The sequence below is a fragment of the Micropterus dolomieu genome, linkage group LG17 (assembly GCF_021292245.1).
Source record: "Micropterus dolomieu isolate WLL.071019.BEF.003 ecotype Adirondacks linkage group LG17, ASM2129224v1, whole genome shotgun sequence".
NCBI classification, from domain to species: Eukaryota; Metazoa; Chordata; class Actinopteri; order Centrarchiformes; family Centrarchidae; genus Micropterus; species Micropterus dolomieu.
This window is the reverse complement of record NC_060166.1, coordinates 28422914-28446721: the sequence shown is the minus strand read 5'-3', so window position 1 is coordinate 28446721 and position 23808 is coordinate 28422914. Positions and strand designations below refer to the sequence as shown.

Here is a 23808-nt window from a genome sequence, read left to right as displayed (position 1 = left end):
ACACACACACACACACACACACACACACACACACAGTTCAGCCTGCGGAGGCAATAGGTACACTGAAGGGAAACGAGCTGTCTGACACAAACAAACAAGGAGCTTATCCAAGTCACACAGACAGCAACCGGGGACCTCGTCTATCAAGTACGACTGCCATCACATAAAAAACAGGCACTCATCATTTGTAAATAAATAGAGAAATGGGCCGGGACCTTTCTGTCATTACAATAATATTATATGCAGGAAGGGAGTGAGGGGAATTTGGAAATAAAAAGAAAAGGGAGGAAGGATTCAAATAAATACATATATATATAAATAAATGAGATGAAATGAATGATGAAATGTACAATGAAAGATGTGTCTTATCTGATATGTTATTCATGTAGTGTTATGTCTGTCTTTAGTGTTTGAGCATATTCAATTAAATTAGGACGTCATTACTTGCCCTTTGAACCCTTGTGTGGTTTCACAAGTGGACACTGAGGAGGAGAGGCCACTGCTGGCCTTTAATTAAGAATTAATACTGTGTGACTGGACGGGGCCCTCACCAGAGCAATCGCACTAGTTCCTCACCTGTAGCGGGGGGCTGGTGGGCCGAGAGACCCGGCAAATCCAGAGAGCTGTCTGACATCACATGCTTCAGGTCTCCGCCCATGTCCGACAGCTTCATGTCCAGCTGCACTGAGAGCGCGTCCTCGGAGTCGTCCTTTCCTACACTGCTCCCCCCGATGGATGGGAGGTCGAGGGACTTGACGGAGGCGGAGTCCTCTTTGGCCTGTTTGAAAGCGGCCACCTTGTCCACCAGAGTCTTTTCTGAAGCCCCGAGTGCTGTGCAGAACTTCGAGGACTGAAAGTCGGCAAAGTCATCTGTGTCGCTTTTGAGAGAAGAGAAGGAGCCACCACCACTCTCCTTAGTATCATCATAGGCCAATCCACCCAGTTGTTTGAATACGTCGTACTTGTCTGAGCTCTGCTGAGGACGCTGCTGGGTGGAGGTTTCCCCTTGGATCCCCATGCTGCTCTCGCCTTTAGGCTCCCCACCAGAGCTGCCAAACGCCATGAAGTCTGCAAAGTCGTCCTGAGGGGCTGCCACAGCTCCTCCTGCTGCTGAAGCTTGAGCAGCATCAGAGGAGGAACCAAAAAGGGCAAAATCACCAAAATCATCTGCCCCTCCTCCTGGAGGTTTAGCTCCACCTGGTAGGAGCACTAGAGAGGGGGGCACAGAAACAGAGGGAAATGTGCTGGGTTTTGTCTCGGTGGGGGCAGGAACAGAGGAAGCTACAGAAGAGAAAAGGTCCAGGTCGGCCATGTTGAGAGGATTTTTGGGCTGCGAAAGAGACACTGCTGGCTGTTGCTGCTGCTGTGGTAGATGTTGTAGAGACTGAGAGTTTGGGAAAGCAGAAGGGAAGGCAGGTTGAAAGATCTTGGCCTGTTCCGAAGGGTCTAGTGGAGAGACGCTGTCGGCGGTTTTAAAGTCTGTGAAGCCATCATCAGCGCTGGCAGACTTGAAATCTGCAAATCCCTCCCCTGCGAACCAAAGAGAACAAGTTAGGATCATTAAAAATGATTTAACCTGGCAGAGAGACATAATGGGAAACTGACATCTGACATGAGACAGTAAAGCCTCAGCCGCACCAGCCATGATTCTGTCATTTCACAATCCTACAAGAAAGGAAGTGTATGGATTAGTTATGGCTGTGTTGTGTTGTGAAACTTCCTGTCTTGTGATGAACTGTGCAGTGTCCAAAGAACTGCACACATCACTGCACAGAAAAAGCTATGTCATCTAAAGACACATACAGCAATCGATAACATGCAATGAACTGATCCAACTGGGACAGAACAAGATAAAGAAATTCTGCAAAAAAGTCCATCTTAACAAGTTATTTTGTCTCTATTAAGTCTGAAAATCCCTCAACTTTCCAAATGAAAATTTCTGCCAGTGATGTAACAGAGGTCAATTTGCTGCCAATGCCATTTCAGCATTTTGGTTTTCATTTTTAGAAACCGGTGTCAAGTATATTTTAAAATTGAGCAGAAAAAGGACGATATATACAAATCTAATAATATCAGGAACAAAAAAATTAAATTTCCACTAGTTACATCTGGTTAGCGTTGCGTAATAGTAATAATACAAAAATACCATTAATACTGGTTTGGTAGACAAATATCCTGGGAACATAACTTAGCTAAACATATCAATTATATTCATTTTAAACTGTACAGTTAGGTTTTACTCCTGAAGGGTTTGCTAAATATGAATGTGTCAGAATATAATGTGATATATTTTGTGCTTGAGTAGATATGTGAGCAAATGTTTATTAAAAATTAAGATTTTCTGATTTGCCCATGTTAAATAAGAAAATTTGATTCTTACAAGATCAGTTGCAACTATCTTAAGCAGTTCTGTCTTGAGAAATATCACACACAGTAGGTTGTTGTGCAAAAAATTTAAAAATTCAATAGAAACTGAAATTACCAGTTAAGATGGGTATTTTTGCAATGAAAAAAACTCCTTATATGCTATAAAAAGAGAAGCACAAACATTTTTGGAACAGAAAATTTTTGTCTCTTTTTGTCCTTTTGTTGAAACATGCCGCTTGTATTAACCACACAGAAAAAGTCAGAATGCATTCTTGAATTTCAGCGGTTGTTAATCCACTGTGGTATAATAAATGCATGGACTGAAACAGAGAATCTGTTCACACTGCTAGTGTACAGTGGAGAAGAGATAACTAATGGGCTCATTAAGGAGATGGGACCTGACAATGCCAAGGAAAGGTCACCGCAAAGCAAGACTTACTGGAGTTGTAAGAGCTGTCCCCATCGGAAACTGTTCTAATGAAACAGGGATGGGAAACACACTGGTATCAACACTGCAGTCTTGCAAAAAAAGATTTGGTGTAAACATGGAACAATGGTAATATGGCATTGACCCAACAGTTTCACCCAAGTTATAAAACAATGTTTAATTAGAGGGAACCTAACACTAACGTCACCCTTTTCCCTACAAATCCCAACCAAAACAACACAAAGACTTGTTTTCTAAGGAGGATGTGATATGGTTCTTGAAGGGCTCACAGGCATCATCTCAGAGCCCAATAAGTCCTTTTTGTCATTTGGCAAAGAGACCAAAGGGATTTGGCTCAGGAATACACAGAAATATATAAAGAAAAACAATAGATTCGCTAATATGCATGTGTGTTTTTCAGAGACTTTAATGTATAAGAAAGGCTGGCTGAGATTCTTACCGACTGGTTTCTTGTCAGCAGGTTGCTCAAGTTGTCTGAACACACTGTATTTGTCTCCAATATCTGAATCAGAACAAACAAAGAAGAATGGAAAGTATGAACAGAAAATACAACTCATTTCACAGGCAGGCAGGGGCAGCCATAATGCAATTTGTTACAGCAAATTAGTACTCAATGTATTGTCTAAGGACCAAAACACAGTTAAAAGTATTTCCAAAAACTGAAGGTACTAAAAAATTAAGCTGCTTTGGAAATCATTTCCTCTGCATTACAATTTAGGTAGACTTGTTGCACTAGGTGACCTTCGGGGATCAATTGGGAGGGATCATTATTTTAAAAAGTCATAAATATGCTGTATTAGGTGGATAGAAAAATAATATTATTTCAGAATCTGAGAAACAATGGTTGCACTACTTGCCAGTTATCTAGTAAGAGGAGCGGGAGGTGTGTCATTATCTGTGTTGTTGGTTTAAACATCTGAAGATCACTTTTACTCCTTAAGCTCTCCCTATTTTATCTTTTCTTCCAAGGGTTTTCCCTGGGTGGAGCATTTCATGGAGAGCAGACAATGTTCCTAACATCCTATGTGAGGTTTAGAAGGTACCTGAGGCAGGCGGTGTAGGCTCTGCAGGCGGATCTACCGACAGCTGCTTGAAGACGGCGTACTTATCAGAGGACGTGACAGAGGAGGAACCAGACACTGGAGTCAGCATGGAAGGAGCACTGCAGGGACACAATAGCTATAGTAAGACATCAGGAAAAGTGATGTTCAATAGTATAGTTTAACCCCCATAAGGTGGCTGAGCTGACTGAACATTTGGGTGACAGTTGTTTTTTTTTGTTCAAAGCTTTTTCATTCTACATAGTCATACCAATTGTGGTGGCTATGATGCTGAGGCAAGCCTTCTTTTATCTGTATCTTTGCTTTATTCATGCAAATTCTGAAAAAACAGCTGTAGAGTGTCTTATATCAGTAATTGTTTGCCGTTACACACTGTAAATGTCTGTTAGTTTAAAAGGTTCAGTAAGTAACTTTTATAAAAATAACTTTGAGTTATTTGTTTAAACTGTGACTATATACCAACCATGGTACAAAGACAAATGCTTGAAGAAGGAAGAAGAAACCAATGCACCTAAAATTTAGGTGCAGCTGACTAGGCCTCTTTGAATTTATGGCATTTAGTCCAATACAAACACGCTCTGCTATGCAAGTGTTTGCAATCGTGCTTTTGGTATTTCAAATTAAAGCCCCTTTATAAACCTATGTGCTAAGCTAAGCTAACTTGTTGTTGCAGCTAGCTTCAAATTTACCATACAAATATCAAAGTGTTATCAATCATCTTATCTAACTCATCACCAGAAAGCAAATTATTCCTTTAAAGATTCGGCGTGTAGGTTTGAGTGGCATCTAGTGGTAAGGGTTGCGGATCGCAACCAACAACTCACTTACCGCTCACCCTTCCCTTTGCAAGCGGAAGAGAAGCTACAATGGCCAACATGCTCTGTCGGCTCTTGTGCTAATTTCTCTTCTCTTCTCACTTCTAACAAACCAGACGATTACAACTACTACTTCTTCTTCATACCTATTCAATGCAGTGACGAAACAAGCTCTATAGAGCAGTTTGTCCTTGTGGGCTACAGTAGAAACATGGCGGCACAACATGGCGACTTTCATGTAAGAGGAAATTAAATAATGATGACCAATAGCATTATGTTCTGATGCCCTTGAGAGAGAAAACGAACATGCATAAAAATCTTACAATATTTCGTAAAAGTAGCTGATCTGAAGACATACAAGAATAAGCACTGAAGGAATTCATTATGCTCAGTTTCCAGTGAATACTAGTTTCCTCAAAGCCCTTTCTCTGCAAGACATAAGTTATGCCTGCCAGTTCACGCTGGGAAACCAACATGAGCTTTTCAGCCTTGCATTTAATCAGACAGCGATCTCAACTCCTGACTGTTCCAGCAATGTAACAAAAATCCCCACAGTCTGTTTTCAGGGGAGAAAGAGGAGGAAATTATAAAATGCCTATGCCACTTAGATGTGAGATACTTCAGTTCTGCGTTCTCTTTGTCTTTCAAGGGATAATTGCCTTTCAGCTTCCTCTCCGTGAACGGTTTCTCTATAGGGCTGGGAAAGTAATATAAAGAAATGAGCTTATCTACTGTCCACTGAAATGAATTCATTAAGAGATGACCAAAACTCATTGCTATTCTGGGGAGGTTATTACAAGATATTAAGACAGTGGGTCTGACTGTATGTGTTTCCAAGACAGATAATGCAAGACACAAATATTATGCAGATTAACTCAGCTATAAATAACCAATGAGGGCTAGTTATTAGACACTCATCACTGCAAATATTTTCTTGAGAAAAGTAGAAGTCAAAGTGCAAAAGGAGACAGATGAGGTTATATCAGGCGGTGATACAACCTTTGGTGATACAAAACTTTGCAATATTTAATTTGAAAACTAATTAATGGTTTAGGTTTACTGAGCGTCTGCACTGTACCTGTTTTGATGCTGAGGTGCGATGGTGGTGGGGAAACCTCCACCCGACTCCCCCTGGAACTCGCTGAAGACCTGGTCTCCTGCTCCTGCCTTTGGAGCCTCCTGGAAGTCCTGGAAGTCATCATCATCTGGTTTGGTCCCCTAAAACAACAACATGTTATTGAGTAAGAAGTGAAATATGATCAGCTAAAGGAAAATGCAGAGCTGAAGGCATGGATTTGTTACATGTGCCGGAGGGAAACTGGCGATAAAGTTAGTGTTTGTGGGTGCTTGAGAAGGTGCTGCAGGTGTCATGGCCATGACTGGAGCTGCTTGTGCGGGCATGGCCATGGAGACCGGGGGCTTGGCCATCATGGGCTGCTGGTGCTGGGCCATGGCCATAGCCAGGGCCGGCAGGTTGGGCACTGGTGGCGAAGAGAACTGACTGAGGATTTCCACATTCATTGCTGGGAGGCCACTCTGAAACAAAGGAAACTAGTTTAAAGGATACGACTAGTGATGTTTTATGTTTTTCTTATTGTCAACAAATCCAATGAAAAGTCCAAAACCAAAAAAGAACCCCCGATATAGCTTATTCCTCTGCCATGGAGCCCAGTTGTTGGGCACTATTAAAATCACACTGAGCTAAAGATTAAATTTTAAACTTGAAATGTTTCATTTTAAAGATAACTTATTTTTGTGGTAAAAATTGGGCAAGTATTGAGAGACAATCACATTGTTGATTTTGTTTTTTTTTTATTGATAATAAGACAAAATGCAGTTTTTGATTTCACTTGTCAAATCAAAATCTGTTGATCAATTAAAGGTTCAGTGTGTAAGATTTAGTGGCATCTAGTGGTGAGGGTTGTGAATTGCAACCATCGGTCGAATCTACCACTGCCCACCTACCCTTTCAAAGAGCGTAGGAGAGCTACGGTGGCTGACACAGCACAAAAAGTGTCTCTTCTGAGACAGCAGAGAGTGGCCAGTCAAGAAATGAGGTTTCTTTAGGTATATTTATTAAGAAATTATATTTACTTAATTATTTAGTAAAACCATGTTATTGTGACTTGGCCACTGACCGATAACATGGAAAATGTAAGCCAGAGTGTGTAACATTGTCACTGCAGTCAGATTATGGTGCAAAAAATATAAATAAATAGTTTGATAGCGGCTGATGCTGAAATAGATCTCAGTTATGAAAGCAACAGTTCAATCACTTCCTCTTTAGTGGTTTTGCCTACAAAATAAAACCGTGAAAAGCTTCTTTACTGTAAAGCAGTATTGGAGTTGAACTGAGCTTTTACTGAATGACATTAAAAGAGTCTGTAGCCTGCTTGACACACCTCTAAAAGAGCCGTCAAAAAACGTGATTCCCCTAAATGTCCTCTGCCTGCAGATACAGAGAAACACGACAAAAAGCAACTGTAGGTTGATGGATGCGGATCAAACACTGAAACACAAACAGTGCAGCACATGTCCTTATCTGAGAAACATTCGCTGCAGAATCCATTTGTTGAAGAGAGAAAAAAAAATTGTCTCAAGATGGGATTGAACTCTCAGCCCTCGGATTGTGAGCCCCACACCTTACCGACTGAGCAAACCAAACAACATGTTGAAACAAGTCTTATATTCTCACCCACCATCTAATGGTTGAAAATATTACTCCGATGCAAAACTTATTTGCCAATCCCCGCTGTATATTATTACTACTTCTTCTTCTTCTTCTTCTAACGTACGTATTCAGCATAGTGATGAGTGTCTGCACTGCCTGAATTCTACCAGAAGTAGAACAAGAAGAACGTAGTATATACAGTTATACACCACTGACAACATAGTTATGGATCTTGGATTGCATTTCTGTCATTAGATCCTCAGAAATATTACACACTGAACCTTTAAACCATGAAAGATCACTAGAGGTGTCGGCGTAGTGGCTACTCTGGACCCATTTCATTCGATGGCATCATATAGTCACTAAACAAGGATTGAAATTATTCAATACAGTCAAGTTCCTTTTGAACAGATGTTAAAGGCAGATTCAAACCTTTTCCCCCCTCACACGAGAATGCACCTTGTTGTGCTTGTGTTTTAAGGCTCTTGAATATTTGCATCACCAAAGGTGTCTTATTATTCCTCGCATGGAAGCGGTGGCATGCAGTGTTTCGTGAGCTGCCTGCAGATTTGCATCTTCCCCAGGGTGGTGGTGACAGGCCCAGGCTAAGGATGATAAGAAGCCTCCTGCCAAACTCGGCTGATGGGGACTCAGACATATATTCGGCTTACAACGCCTCACAAGCCCTGTGCTGATTCACAACGCCTCTTTCTCCCTATTTCTAGCTACGCCGAATTCCAGTGTGGAGTTTATGTCGAGGCTGTGTGGAAGCCATGGGGGATGATTAATAAAGTTGTTTTAAGTGGATAATTTGTTTTGACTCCGGTGTTTACCTGCGCCACACCAATTAGTGCAAGTACAGTGTAGAGCTCCTCCTTGGTCAGCATGCCAGGTGTTGTGCGGTTGGCTGATGCCCAGATTTGCCCCAGTGCTTCCCTGGGAAGACCTGATGACATCAGTATTGGGTAGAGTTTGGCTGTGTCTATCCCTGCCGGAGTCATGGTGAATTCAAGAACCTTCTTGAACATTTCTAAGGAAAGAAAAAAAAGGTAAAGATGTAACCAACTAAATTATTTTAGAATTTAACTTGAGATTTATAGTTTGTATTTATTTGTATTTGTTTTTACAAAACAGTGTAATGTCAGACATGAATATCTATGAACATTACTGGACATATTTATTTATAAATGTTTACCTGGGACAAGGCTGTCATTGTAAACCCAGGCTGGCACCATGGACTGGATGTGCTCTTGTTGTGGGTACACGCCAACACCTGCTGTCACAAGCAGACACACACACACATAGACACACACACAGACACACAATTAGTTGTTATAGCAAAAGCCTGGTCCAGGCATTGGATTCGCCAACCCTCTTGGCAGCTGAGCCCTGCTTTATCAAACTCAACAAAATCATACACCTGATGTCTGGAAGGCTTGGTGCAGAAGTAATGCTCCCCTGCACTGAATCACAAGTGTCCTGCCACGTCAGACATCTATAAATCAGTCTGTTTCCTGCTTCAAGGAGAGGGGAGAGAGGAGTCTCGCTTATAAGAAAAAAATAACTAAAAATCCAATTTAACTGCTGACATTGACCTAAATAAACTTTTTTCTTTCTGCAAGTAAGCTGACAAACATTCTGAGGGAAAAAAGCTACGACTCGCATTGAGTTTCTAACACTGTCTGCAAGGAATCTGTTTACTCAGGCAGACACTTTGCACATGATACTCCCATCAGTCTTGGGCAGTTAAATGAATCTCATTACAAATCTCCCCAGTCTCCATGATGAGCCTCTATATTTCCCTCGATGACATGGAGGACACGAACACAGACAAACAAATAACAGCACAAAGGAGTAGCCAAGTGGCATGCACAATCAGCCTTGGATTACGTTTGAGCCCCAGTGGCAACTGCCAATCCATGCGCATCCCTGTTAAACCAAAGCAGTCAGCATGCACCAAAGGTTTTTCTCTGGGAGGGTGTTACACAGCGAGGGAACAGATGGCAGCTTATTGAGTCAGCAGGTATTACCCCAGGACCTCGATAGACACAGTCCATTTCCAAAATGTGTGCAGACAGCGCCAACATGAGAAGGCCCCTCTAATATTTGGCCAGAAGTGACAGAGGTATACAGCAGACAGAAATAAGAGCAGAGACTCTGCTTACAAGAAGATGTAAAGAGACCAGGGAGGGTACCTCAAAGGCACTGCCACTCCATAATTATCTCATACTAAAAGTGAAGAAAATGTCAGCGGTATTTCATTTAACAGCACATAGGCTAGAATCAAGTATAAACCAATTATGACCCAAAGAGAAAAAATAGATTAATCAGCTGCTAAAAGGTACAGAATTATTATGTCAGAGTTAGAAAGAGTGAAAATATTTCCCCAGGACAGAAAGAAAACTACTGCCTTGATTGTGTACTGCAGCAAAGCAAGGGAGAGAAGAAGAAGCTATAAAGTCTAATAAACAGGCACTTCTCTCACCACTGTCACTACTCGTTTGAGGAGACGAGTCAGCAGCTGATGGGGGGACGCTGGGTGCTGACACCAGGGCCTCAGGTAGCTTTTCTGTGACGAAGACCGAACTCAAGTCCTCAGGGGCCGCAGCCCAGTTCCTCGCTTTAGTGCTGGATTCAAACTGGGCTGAAACTTTAGCTTTAGGAACCATTTTATCCAAACTGTGCTTGGATTTAAAGCTAACCTGGGCCATCTTATCAGCAGTAAGATCACATGAGGAGAATAGCTTCTCTTCCAGGGACAGGCCTAGAAGGGTGAGTGAGGAACAGGTTTTTTGATAATACACACTTACTAGGCATAGCAGTTTCCTATTTCTCTATAGCCAAGTTGATGATTACACTTGCTGCTAGATTAGGGGTATATTTACTAAGCATTTGTGAAATTATTTATTTACTGAAGAACAGCACGACAGTTTAATGGGGGGAAAAAAGCTGTACCAATGAAAATTGTGTATTCGATCTCATGTAACTTACAGCATTCCTGTTCAGAGGAAATGGCAATTCATAGCTGCTGCACCTGATTTATCATTGCCTGATTTATCATTGCGGCAGAGGACATTGCATCTGAAATGTACGTCTGGGAAATTTTTATCAGACACATATGTAGAGGTATTATAGCCAACTAATGTGTGAGAAAGACAGAGAGAAATGCAATGCTTATTTTTCCTGACTTTTAATGGCTCATAGCAGGTCCAGTTCAGTGCGATATAATTGTAGCAGCCAGTAATTAAGTAGAAATATGTCACAGCCCAGCATCAGATTTTATTTAGTGCTATTTTCTGAAAACCAGATGAACTGCGACTTGGCTCATTCAATCATACTTTAGTCTAACTAAAAGTTTGCTCCCCTGATGAAATTTGTAACAGACTTAGTAAATATTCCCCTTAGTATGCTGACATTTGTTTTACTGTCACACACTATGTATTTTCTGCCCTATATGTCAGGTCCTGTTAATAAGTACCAATTAACATGACAGTTTTCTTACGCAACCTGCTATTTTGATGATCTGAACAAAAAAAAAAAGAGTTAATTTCCCACATCAAACTGCTAAATATATTTTGAAGGTATCTCTTCTCTACTATTAGAGGCAAGTGGTACATCTAATCTAAGCTGCTTATTCCAGATGCTAAACAACTAGGTCAGAAATGTCTCAGAGGATTGGGAGATGACACTGGATGGAGGGCTAGCTGTTGCATTTCTCTGGACAGAAGGTGATCTCTCTGTCATTCATAGTCTAGAGACCGAGGGCTGTCAGAGCATCTGCTCATCCGAGAGATTAGACGGCAGATGACACATGACAGTGACAATCTTCTATCTGTGCACAAACCATAAATGGATCAGTATGAATTGTCGACTATTTGGTTAAAACCAATAGAGAAACATTCTCTCTTTTTAATGATGAAGCAAGTTTTATTTATTCTTCATCCTTGTTTGCTTCATTTGTAATTTCTGGTACTTTAAAAGTTTAGGTGATGAGGCCAGGCCATCTGCTGTGCTGGCTGCATGCTCTCACACAGCAATGCAGGCCAAAACCAATCAAAAATCCAGACGTAGCAGTCAAAATATTTAGCATCAGCAAAAAAAAGCAGCACTACAAGTAAAACTAACAATTCCTCCATATAAATGGTTGAGTATAGAGTATGAGGACAGGAGGGAAGGTGTCAACAAAGCAAAAGAAGAGTTACCTTGAAATGTAGATTGGGAGCTGGTGTTGACAGCTGAGTTTTGGGTGACAGTGGGAATGGACACAGAGGCAGGGAGGGAGGAGGAAGAGGAGGACTGATCTGCCCTCAGGGAAGGGGGTGAAGCTTGCAAGTTGGGGGAAGGGAAAGCATTTACAGGACCCTGAACAAAGTCACTAAACTCGTCATCGTCCTCAGAGAAACCTGTCTTTGGGGCGGAGGACGAAGGCTGGACGTGGGCCTGAGAGGAGAGGCCGAAGTTGGAGGAAGTGGAGGAGGAGGAGGAGGAGGGCGGAGGGAAGGAGGCGGGAGCGTCTAAAGGCCCCTGAAAGTCACTAAACTCGTCATTGTCCTCGGACAAAGCTGGGGGGAGGGAGTGAGTGGTGACAGACGGGTGTGATGGCGATGAGTCTGCAAAAATGAAGAAATAATGATGATGGCACAACACGACACACACTACAACGGAGAATAAATTAAGGGCTGCACATTGCAAGAGTGAGATAAAGACTATTTTGTAAAAAACCAGAAATGGTAGAACTGCAGATTCAACCAAAATCTTAACATGCAGCATTTAATTAATATTCAGATTTAATTACATGCTTCTTAACGGAACCACTGATTAAGTGCAACCTTTGTATAAACACCAACACCAGAATACTGACCCAATCTGTGGGCCAGGACCCCACCAATGGATCACAAAGACAAAGCTTGTCTAGTTGCTAATTATTATTCAAATAAAACAATTTGACTGGTTTCAAGGTGAAAATCCATCCTTGGTGAAACTATAGTATTGCAATGCCATTAGTGCTGCTAGTAGACAGTGCTTTATGTTAAATTACCGAACGCATAACTACAAATTTCTGAAGTGCACAGGGAAAATATAGTTCTAAGACAGTTCAGAACATGAACACTGAGGTCCATTAACAGATGCTGTATTAAAAACAGATATAAAAATTAATGATGCTACTGAAAAAGGGATAATGACAATACTGACAGATGAAGTGAGAGACAGGAAAATTACGTGATAAAAGAACTGTGATTAAGAATCTGTGTTGCATTTTAAATAGTCAGACAGAAAATTCCAATTTTGGCTCATCTGGCTGCCAGCTACGCCATCATCATGCTGACCTGCCTCTAATCTAGTTATTATTCTCAAATGGAGGCATTTCAACAGAGCTACAGAGACCAGGCTTGCTGATGGAGAGGCATATCAGGAAAAATCCCAGGGATTACATATAAAAGTGTTGATATAAAGATACCTTGCTTCTTAGTCTGTGATGATGGAGTTGGGTGCATCTTCGCATCTCTGCTGAAGCCATCCAGGTTGCCTTTGATTGCCTCCAAGGCATCATCACGACTCTTTTCTCCTGTCTGAGTACAGAACGATTGAGTTTTAAGAGCCCAGAGGATTACGAAGTTGAGAAGCGGACAAGTGGACAAAAAAAACAGTAAAATGAACAGGATGTGGGGAGAGACTCACCTTGGGTTTGACACTGCTGAGCAGCCTCAGCTTCTGTTTCTGCTCCTCAAATTGTCTTCTTTTTCTGTCCTCCTCCATCATCTTCTGCTGCTGCTCCAGACGTTTTCTAAAGGGCAAGAAGAGTGCAGACATTATATGGACAGCCAAGTAAATCATATTCTTGAATATGTTAGTAACAGGGCAAAACACTTGGATTTGTTTTATTGTTAACACAATAAAGAACAAATAAAAACTGGAAAGAAGGGGTTCTGAGCATGAGTAAAATACAGGACATAGATTTAAGGAGGCTCCCCAAAAGTCTTATTGCTCCCATCAACAGAATAATTACCATTCTTTCCATTTACCATAGTCATTCATGACCCTTGTTCAATTGGGTATAGGTTTGCGTATTTTTCCTGTAATTTTTATTTGTATATATTATTTTGTATTTATGAAATGCAGAATATCTACATTTGTGGAAAATATTCAGAGATTTATAAAGCATAAAAAACAGACATGGCTGTCTTGTCAGAGTTTACAAATGAATTCAGATCATAGTATAGTTTAAAGAATCAAGTACAGTTTCAATTATCAAGTATATTGGAGAATTTTAAAATGTATTAGATAGTAGAAAACTGCCAGAATTAATCTTAAACGCCCAAGCCACCCAGAAGCCCCCTTATCATAGATAATTAAAACAAAGATACGGTATAACACATAGATGCAATAACCAGGAATAGATATGTGGATATAAACTATCCTGAAAAGAAGCCTTTTTATTTTAATTTTTACAAGATAAGTCAACAATTTTCAAAGGGAAAAAGCCATAAAGCGATCAAATCAGCGGCAACCCAAGAGCAGCACCACTGGAGCTTTCAGTGATTCAGTGAAACACAAAGTACAGCTGAGGCTGATGTTATTGTGGATATTTGCTCATAAGGTATATATACATATACATATCAAGGATTAGACAAATTAAATTATTGAAAGTAAAGGGGATCACCAGTTATTAAATCTAATCCTGTTCATCCTCAAAAATCACAAATGTGAACCTCATGGAGGTGCTAGAGGTCAAGTCAGGAGATCAACAAATAGTTGTTGAGATATTTCCATCTGGACCACAGTGGTGGACCAACTGACTGACATTGCTATCCATGGAGCCATGCTGTTAGTATGGCTAAAAAATATGGTCTCTTTACCGCTTTGCTAAAATTGTTATTATGCTATATTATATACACAAATATGGGAGCATTCATGCACACACACACACACACACTACACAAACAAACACAAAGAATAGCCATGGTATTAGTTTAAAGATGTCTTACTGGTGTTCCTCAGCCATTTGCTTCTGCATGTCAGCAGTGTACTGGGGTCCAGCAGGTCTCATACCCATAAACTGTGGCTGACCTAAGAACTGCATCCCAGGGGTCTGCATCCCAATAGCCATTCCACCCTGTTAGCCACAAAATAAAACCACAAAAAAATACAAACAGCAGCTTAGAAATCTGATGAGCATTACTACTGTCACACTCCTTTCATTTGATATTAAAAATGTTCACAATGCAATGCAATTCAGAATGATGTGAAAAATCACAAGACTGTAATAAATTCCTGTTAATGTGCTGATGAACAGTTAGGTGACTAGATTGATTTGGAAGCAAATATGGTTAAGAGGAGCTCTTAACACAAGTCTCCACTTGAATGGAACCAGTCAATGGAAGCCCACATTAGCAGGTTTGTTAAAAATACTACAAAAGCTGATGATAAATCCCCTAAGGGAACTATTAGAAGGACAATTTCACCTCAAAAACAAACAGACAAACACAGAATCAAGAAGATAAAAAAAAACTGCCCAACATTAAACACAAGCTCACCTGCATAGGCATTGCTCCTGGGGGCATCTGCCCTCCAAAGTTCATTCCCATCATGCCCTGCATGTTCGGTTGCATGACAGGAACCATGGGGAAGCCCTGCTGTTGCTGCTGCTGCTGCTGCTGCTGCTGCTGCTGCATGGGTACCATGCCTACAGAAACACACACAAACCCTGTTACGATGCGAATAGTGTATTAACTTTGAAGCATGACAGTAAGCCCAATTTAAAGTGCAATGAAAAAAACTTAATACACGTTTAGGGCTAAAAAAGCCTCCAGAGTATGGACATGATTCAGTATTGCAAATCAATTTCCTGGACAGCTGGAAAAAGACACAGGCTCAGCAACAACCAAATCTGTTTTTCTGGTGACAACTGTGACAGCTTGGAGCAAAACAAGAGGAGTGAGGAGGGAAAAAATGGGAAAGTGTCTGTTTGTTTTCACAGATGCTGTGGGAGCCGACAGCCAGAGCTGAGCAGCCAGCTCTTACTGGAGCCTCCAGATGATTCACATGTTAGGGCTCAACCGGGCTGAATAAGTGGCATGTTTAGGAGGCTGCACACAATCTACTTTGTCTAAAATGACATAGCTAATGGGAGCATGTAATGACCCCTTAGAGACGCTTGTCCCAGTGATGTGAGGATGCTTTATCAGGTGTGTTGCTGCAAAGTCAACAGCCTAAATATGACAAGCACACACAGCTGAATGATAGACCATCTGAGGCCCACATTGCACCTATTCTGGGCATGGCTAACAAAGGTATGAGCTCCAATGTGCCGAATCCTTGCTGGTATTTAGTTCTGTCTAATGACTTACGGTGATCTTTAACGACAAGGACCAATCGTTAACAGGAAAAACTAATGAGAAGCAAAACGGGCTAAAAATCATCTAGGCTAAATGATCACTGATCAATTCAAATTCATAGATAAAATGTTTGTCATTTATTTATCAGCATCTAATAATGAAAGTGGTCAAATATAGTGGGCTGGTAATGTTGACTGCAGAATGACTCACCTTGTGGAGGTCCCAGGCCCCCTCCAACGGGATACATAAAACTAAAGGGATGAAAAAGAAGAAATGTAGGTGATTCAAACTAAACAGAAACAGCATCATGTCCCCTGTCACCGTGAACAAATGTAAAACAAAAAGTGTGAAGCTGTCACTACTTCATTAACCTGTCCACACCCTCTGCATAAGTGTCGTACTATCACATTAAGAAGCATTTGTAAAGTGAGAGCCATGACTGCATTAAGCTGTAATAAAATCACTGAATTTTTTCTAAGCCGTCATTCTTTCTCTGTGTGAAAACACCACATCAGTAAAAGCTGCTTTCACTACAAGCACTAAATCTGACAGGTAAAAGGAAAAACTGATCCTATATCCATTTGCTGTTGGTGTTTACTGATCAGCAAATAGCAGCAGTTACAGATCGAACCACAATGCCCCTTGTTGTAAGTAGTTTCAGCTTATAAAGAGCAGATTCAAGGGGAGTTTCCTTAGAAATTTTAACATTAATGCCAAAAAGCAGAAAAATTGGTGCAGTTTCATTTCCACAGGCGACTTGGACTCTGTCACTGAGTCTGTGCTGAGAAAAAGGCCTTTAAGAAATAATCAGAGGAAGCCTCTTCAAGTCGGCCAAGTCTCTCCTCACCAGAGCCAACCCACACAGGCCTTCAGCTATTTGTCAAATAACTTATTACAACTCAGTTCTTCAGGCGGGAATTGATGATGCAGAGACAAACAGAAGAAAGAGCCAGTCGGGTCTCTGCTTCCCCGACTGGCTCTAAGCTACATTTGAGCATCACTAATCCAATAGGAGTGACATTATCACACTGCTAACTTTAGTACCAACACAACTGTGCTAACAAAAGGGAGGCAGGGAACTCATTGTAACATAGTTCAAGCATTTGCCAAAGCACTTGTTAACTCCCCATGGCAAATAAGGAATAATTTCAGTTTGACTTCTTGATGCAAAATTAACTTTTGGGAGCTTAGTGTATTTTTATATTTATACATACATACGTTACATTTATAGGGATTTAAACATAGAAAAGCAGCAAATACACATATTTGATAAGGTGGTACCAACAAATGTTTCAGCATTTTGGCTGATAAATGACTTAAACAATTAATCAATGATGAAATGTTTATTCATTTTCTGTGAGTCGACAGTTCAGCTTTTACACATTGCTCTGAAACATTCTACAAGAGGCAAACCTTCAGTACACAGAAATTTTATCAAGCTAATAAATAAGCTTTAAAGCTGCTGTAAACAGTATTTTAAAATGACCAATGGCTCAAATTACTACGTGTAACGTGAAAGGGATCTCCCATAGCGACTAACCCACACAGAATTATCACCAGACTCCGCTGCTCCTTTCAGCTCTACAGAGCTTTATGGTGACTTTCAACTTATTGTTTTGGTTTTCCAGCACTCAAATTTACTATTTTTTATTTGTCTCTATGCCGTTGTAGCATCGTTTTCATTGAAAAAGCGCAAAAAATTTGATGTAAACCAACACCACTAAACAGCGCACTGAAACAGTTAGCAACTATCTGGTGAACACAGTTATGCATTTAGCAGTTAAAGAGCCAGATTTTCCCCTCAGGAGTTGGTGGAGACCAAAATAGAGCTAAAAGGAGATACATATTAGACTTTCATTCATCAGCTGAACACAAACACTGTAGTCATAATTGATGCTATATCAATCGACTGGATGTGTAAAAAGGCAACTGTTTGCTAAGAACTCAAATTTATAAAGTGTTAATGTTATGTTTACAGCTTGTTTCTGCTGCAACCAAGTGGCCAAAAAACAGTAAAGAAAGGAAGAAACATTTTCAAAAGGAGGTTGCAGCAATGTAGTCAGTGTAAGGCTTTGATATACAGAGGTATTGTATTGTGTTGTAATGTTCTTTGTTTGCATATTATTTTATCATGCCCTGGGTTTGCTGATCAAACCTTTTCACTTCAAACTATTTTTGCAAAACCTGGTGCATTTACATAACATTAATGTCAATTTATGTAACCTGATAGTGGCAAATTAATAAATATTTCTGATATAAGAAGGCAGCTTCATATATTGAACGAGATGATATGAAAACTATTACAGTGCCATCTCTAATGTGATTTAGATGACTGTGTGTATGTAAAGGAAATATCAATTACATTTGTAAAGTCATAATTTAAAAGCATTTAACCTATAAGAAAATGGAAGAGGTTGTCCTTCACAGAGTACTGATGTAATACGCCTGGGTGTTATCTTCAGTGATGATGCTTGACTTGGAGGGTTTTCTGCTTCCTGTAAGATTTGCAGCTTAAAAAGCTTTTATAGGAGCACTACAGCGCTGCTGCCCACCATCCTGCAGCAAATAACAGGTCATGGCCGAGCAGATTAACATAGAAGGAGATAAGCAGTAACAGCAGCTGTGGACACCAGGCAGGCCTGTGCCTTGTAAAAGGCCTGTAATCATCCAAGAGCTATCATCAAACTGTTTTGAAAGCTGGGAGACAGAAGGCAGGGTCAGGAGTTTGTGTCAATGTCATCGTCACTGATGAGGCTAAAACTAAAATTATTTTAGCTTGTTCAGAAGCTACTCTTATTGTGGAATATACATAAGACATAAAATCCCTCTTCTAAGGAGGAAATACAGAAAGAGGCTAGCCTATATGATAATGCAATTAATCATCAGTGTGTCGTTGCAGTTGTATTAAATAAAACACAATTAGAGTTGAAATGATCAGTTAATTGATTTGAGCCACAATTAATTTCCTGCTTGATTAACAATAATTTTGTTTATCTATTAAAAGTCATTTATAAAGCAAAACATCCTCTGGTTTCAGCTTCTCAAATGCTATTCTATTTTTCTCTTTTATATTATTGTAAACTGAATATGTATTGTTGGTAAAACAAAACAACATGAGCATTTTTAAAAACACCTTTTTTTAATCTAGACTAAATGATTAATAATTTTCTTGGAAATGTCACCAGTTACGAAACCCACCCCACAACATCACACTCTTGACAAGTATGTTATAACAATAGGACATCATCTGACATTCATGAGGTCAATGCCTGACGAATTATGTAATCACACAGGCTGCTGTCAATGTCTCCATGTGGGAAATGCTGCCACATCAACTTTGACTTCACAATTTAGCTTCAAAATATATTAACTGACATGTTTTCTCCAAACACTAAAAACCCACAAAGGTTACTTCAGCTGTCCCGTAGCTTTTTATAAGTTGCACTACTGCTCCACCTCCTGGTTTCCCGCACTGGCACTCCTGACACGTTTTACTTTATTATTGCTGTATTATCATGTCTGGCACCCAAACTCACTGCAACTGAAACCATCCAAAACCAACTTCCAACTTAACTCCTTCATTCAAATCCATGATATTTGGCATGGAAACAGAAATGAATATGCTACAGATAACAGATGCACCAGGCTAAAATTATACAGACTTTGTGGATGTGATTGACAGCCATCTGCCAAATAAATATGAGACATTTTCAGCAGCAGTGAAAAAGTGGTGCTAGTCAGGAGTGGGCAATATGGATAAAAACTTTCAAGGCACAGTGAAACTTTTTAAACAAATCAGCTGAGAAACTCTTTATGGATAACATAACACAGGAATGCCTGTTTTTTTTTTTTAATGAACCAGAAAATGAAATAGCACACAACATCCAATATTGCGATAAAACAGTCCTGCTTATTGATTTGAAACGTTGTCCACAATGGTCTGATTCACCCAAATACACTAACAGGACAGGTAACACATGAAATAAATGGTATAGCAACATTTCTTGACAGTTGACTGACTGAATGACTTCATTGCCATCTACCGGTCTCTAAAAGGTGAGGCTTTATCAACAGCAGTGAAAAAGTAGTGCTGACACAATCCTACCTGACTGTTTCCTGCTCTACTTATTGTCAAAAATCTGTAAGAAAAAGGGAGCAACACTCTTCATACAGGAATTAAGTGGACATACCACAAGTAAACAGAACTGACTTTAGCCAAGAGAAGTTATAGCACAAGTCATTAAGTGTGGATCAGACATCAGAAGAAGAATGATAAGCATATCATCAAGAGAACTACAGTTACCTCCAGGTCTTCACATTACATCAGCTTTTTCCTACTGCCCACACTCACCTAGTCCTGAGGGATTTGGTTTCACCTGTGAGGTCAGTATCACCTGGCTAGCCGAGATGCTTGTAACCAGAGCATATTCATTATTCAAGCTGCTCGAGCTCAGCTTATGAAAGAATCATGAGTCTGGCCTTTTCATCTCCTCTGCAGACCATGATGTTCTAATGAGATACCTCTACATCATCTCAATATTTACAACTATTAATTCTAAAATATTTAGAATTATTTATTGCTTAGAGACATGGACTATGCATGTGTGAGAGGGCTGACTGATTCAGTAAATGAGTATTCACTAAACATAAAGCAGAGCAGTGTGACACCTAGAGACGAGCTGAAATATATCAAGCCTCTGCAGCTGGTGTGTTCAAATCATCACTAATTTAGCAGCTTCACTTCCCATCTGCTTCACTCTCTTAAATACTCGACAGTGTACTAACATGCTACTAAATACTCCCCAAAATAAACACATATGACCGCCAGAAAGTCAAAGTTGATAAGGCTAATATTAACTCCATCAACCGCCCACAGGCCTGTCTGCACAGGTGCCAGCGATTTTCTGACAATGCTACTAGAGTGTGATGTGTGTTACTTTAATAAATACCATGTTATATCACTGGACACCGTGAGCTGCAGGCATACTGACGGATGCAAAAAAAACATGACACGTGAAATGTGTTAATATATGCACACTGTGTCTTTGTTTTGGCCCACTCTGAGCATGGACCGGCAGCAGAAGCAGCTAGCTAACGTTAGCTGTGACACCTGACAACCAGCCATCTCATCTCATCACCCTGCCTCTGTAACAAAACCGGCCTTTTATCGCTGGATTTGAGCTCTTTCTGTGTGATTAACGTGTTGCTAAGCGGCACTCAGAGGCGGATAATTCACAAATGGTTTTCATTTTAGAGACAGAGATGATTTTAAAAGGCTAAAATACCTGCTGCCTCCCCCAGATCCTGGCCGCAGCGCCATCTTGATAACAGCAGTCACTGGTAAGAAGATGATGTCAGCAGTGACGGTGGTTGAATCAGGGACCGGCATGCCCTGAGTTCAGTCTCTCAGGCTCAGCTCATGTCCTGGTCCCAGGCTGCTCGGCTGCTGAGTGGTGAAAGTAACGTCTACTCCAGCACTGTAGGTACTTGTATTTTAGTTGGGTATTCCCACATTATGCAACTTCATACGTCTACGCCACTAAATATTGAGAGTCGATGTTATGCTTTTTACTCCACTACATTTGTCTGACGGCTTTAATTAGCCTACTAGACCTAACCTTAGTTACTTTTCAGATTTTCCAAATTTTGTGATTTTGAAAATCTCCACTTCTTGAGCTAAATAAAGTTGGACTATCTGGAAAATGCATTGTAACAAAGCTGAAAACTCCTGAAAGCTCCTGAAAAGTGTTTCTCAGAGGACAGTGTCATTATAAACATATGACGATTTTATACAATTTGATGCAGCTTAAACAACCAAGTAGTTAAAATTAGTGCAGCCATACACAACTACAGCAGTAAAATGCAACCTACACATTTAAATTAATCCAGAAACATAATATAGGCCTTGTGTATAATAGTAAAACACTTCAGGTACCATTTCACTGCACAATGAGAATTTATTTTTAATACTTTAAGTACATTTTGATAAAACTTGCATTATTTTACTATTATGTGTGGTATTACTGTTGTTAATTAAAGGATCTGAATATTTCTTCCACCACTGGAAATCATTAAATTTAACTAAAAGAAAGTGGTTCCTTCCCTATTTTCACCATTAATTTGTGACAAAAGTCATTTCTGTGTTCTGTTTTGCCATTTTAAAACCATTATAGTCAAATAGCACTTTCACTGACATATATGTGAGTGACATTTTTAAAATTTTCTAGTTTACAGAAATGAAGAGAATATTTAATATGTAAGATTAACTCAAGTTTCAATAGACTTTGATTGACCTCAGCTTCTACATCAAGGCAAAACTATATTAGGTTTAATTATCTGAAACAATACCCAGATCTAGAGGATCCTGATTTTCATATAACATTTTAAGAAACGTATTCCTGCCAAAATCTGCAGTAGAAAGACTGGAAAGTTGGAATAGTCCATTGTTTGGACTATAACTTTTATTAATTTATTTATGCCTCTCCCTTTTAACTATTTCTTTGTCTTTTGTTGGCATTTGAATGTTTCGTTTTACTTCATATTTGCCATTAAAATGTTTTATTAGATTAGATGCCTCATGTAAAGCCTTTGTGTTTAAAATGTGCTGTACAAATACACTTGCCTTGACTTTGTTGACTTCTTTCCCACAATAATGCTCTGTAGTTCACTTGTTCTGCATTTTCAAAAAAAAAATGAGTAGACTACACATACAGAAAATGAGACAATTTGAGATTAGCTTTGTTTGTTTTAATTTTGTTTTATCATAAATTAAGTAACTAGCCATCAAAATGCTGTTATGTCTTTCTTTCCTTGCTACCACTGAGTTATGCCTTGGTAAAGTGATAGCGGTAGTGAGAGAAAATAGGAAACAAGTATGAAAGAAGACAAACTTAATGAAGCCAAAGTCCTGGTGGGGTTTGAGTAGGCTATGCCACTGCTGAAGAAAGATGAGGGACCGATGGTCGCCTCTGGCAGGAAGGACTGCCTGAGAGGCAGAACACAGGGCAGCTGTTCCCCGAATTATAGCATTTTATCTGCTGCAATACATACTGTTTTCCAGCAGATATCAGTGTTTGGCTTGTTTGTAACTTTAAGGACACTGCCAATGCATACACAGACAAAGGGGTTGGGCTCGTCTTCCTGACAAAACCTTGAATGCAGTACCGTCTGACTCTGGCCGTAATACTTTTGTATTCCAGTAAGTGTCATTTCAGACAGGGAGCATAGTGATGGGAAGTTTTGTTCTGAATGTCCCAGGAGATGGAGTCAGAAAACAAAAATTAAAGATCTGTGACAATTTCACTGCAGTACACAAAACCTTTCAAACCACAAATACTTTCCACACCACTAAAATTTATGGCACATAATTAAAGAGTATTCAAGTATTCAAATCCAAAAATGCCAAAGTTTTTTTATGCCTCCACAATTATATTAAAAGCAACTGTGAAATATGATTAGATTAGATGTTTTTAAATTAGTTTGTGTCTCCTTGTGAGACAAAACAATGTTAAATCTATGGTCTATGACAAAGACAAAAACAGTGGCATTCTTAAACTTTCACTTTGACAACCCCACTGTACATTTTAGTTACATTATTTAATTACATTATAGTCACATTCACTCTGTTTTTCACTTATACAGGCAGAACATTTCACTTGTACAGCAACTGTGTATTTTAATTATTAATTAATTAATTATTATTATTTAAGTTAATTTATTTGAAATCTGTCACCAGCTTATTATCTCTTATTTGCATCATAAAGTCTGGTATGTAAACTGATATTCTATTGTTTTCTGTTTCACGCCACCTGTATCTATCCCCTGATGTCTTGTCCAACATTTTTACTAGTTGCTTGAAGTATTGAGGCCATTGTGCAAAGTGATTCAGTTGGCAATTTCATTGTTACACCAATGACAAGGTGGAGCAACGAGGAGAAGCCTCTCTGCATTGTCTTAGCGGGTGTTGTTGTGAAAGATTTACAGCTTAATGACAGTAGTGTGAGGCAGTGGATGACAAGCCCTGCTATCCATCACCTGGTCTGCCCTCAGCCTTTCCTATACCTCAGCTCTATTCAACGGCAATGATTCAGAGTCCATATACATGACAGAG

General features: G+C 39.8%; 1 protein-coding gene across 1 annotated transcript in view; it reads right to left on the bottom strand.

The window, feature by feature from the left end:
- Positions 1-21121, bottom strand: part of synrg (synergin, gamma) — a 37633-nt gene extending 16512 nt beyond the window's left edge. The window contains exons 1-15 of the mRNA XM_046073188.1: positions 20984-21121; positions 15909-15949; positions 14898-15046; positions 14349-14476; positions 13042-13147; positions 12821-12932; positions 11565-11972; positions 9848-10126; positions 8558-8635; positions 8196-8392; positions 5994-6227; positions 5770-5909; positions 3859-3977; positions 3255-3317; positions 577-1530 (exon numbers count right to left, since the gene is read on the bottom strand). Coding sequence (XP_045929144.1) covers positions 577-1530; positions 3255-3317; positions 3859-3977; positions 5770-5909; positions 5994-6227; positions 8196-8392; positions 8558-8635; positions 9848-10126; positions 11565-11972; positions 12821-12932; positions 13042-13147; positions 14349-14476; positions 14898-15046; positions 15909-15949; positions 20984-21087 — 3112 coding nt within the window. The 5' untranslated portion in view covers positions 21088-21121. The remainder of the gene's footprint in view (positions 1-576; positions 1531-3254; positions 3318-3858; positions 3978-5769; positions 5910-5993; positions 6228-8195; positions 8393-8557; positions 8636-9847; positions 10127-11564; positions 11973-12820; positions 12933-13041; positions 13148-14348; positions 14477-14897; positions 15047-15908; positions 15950-20983) is intronic.
- Positions 21122-23808: the final 2687 nt, after the last annotated feature.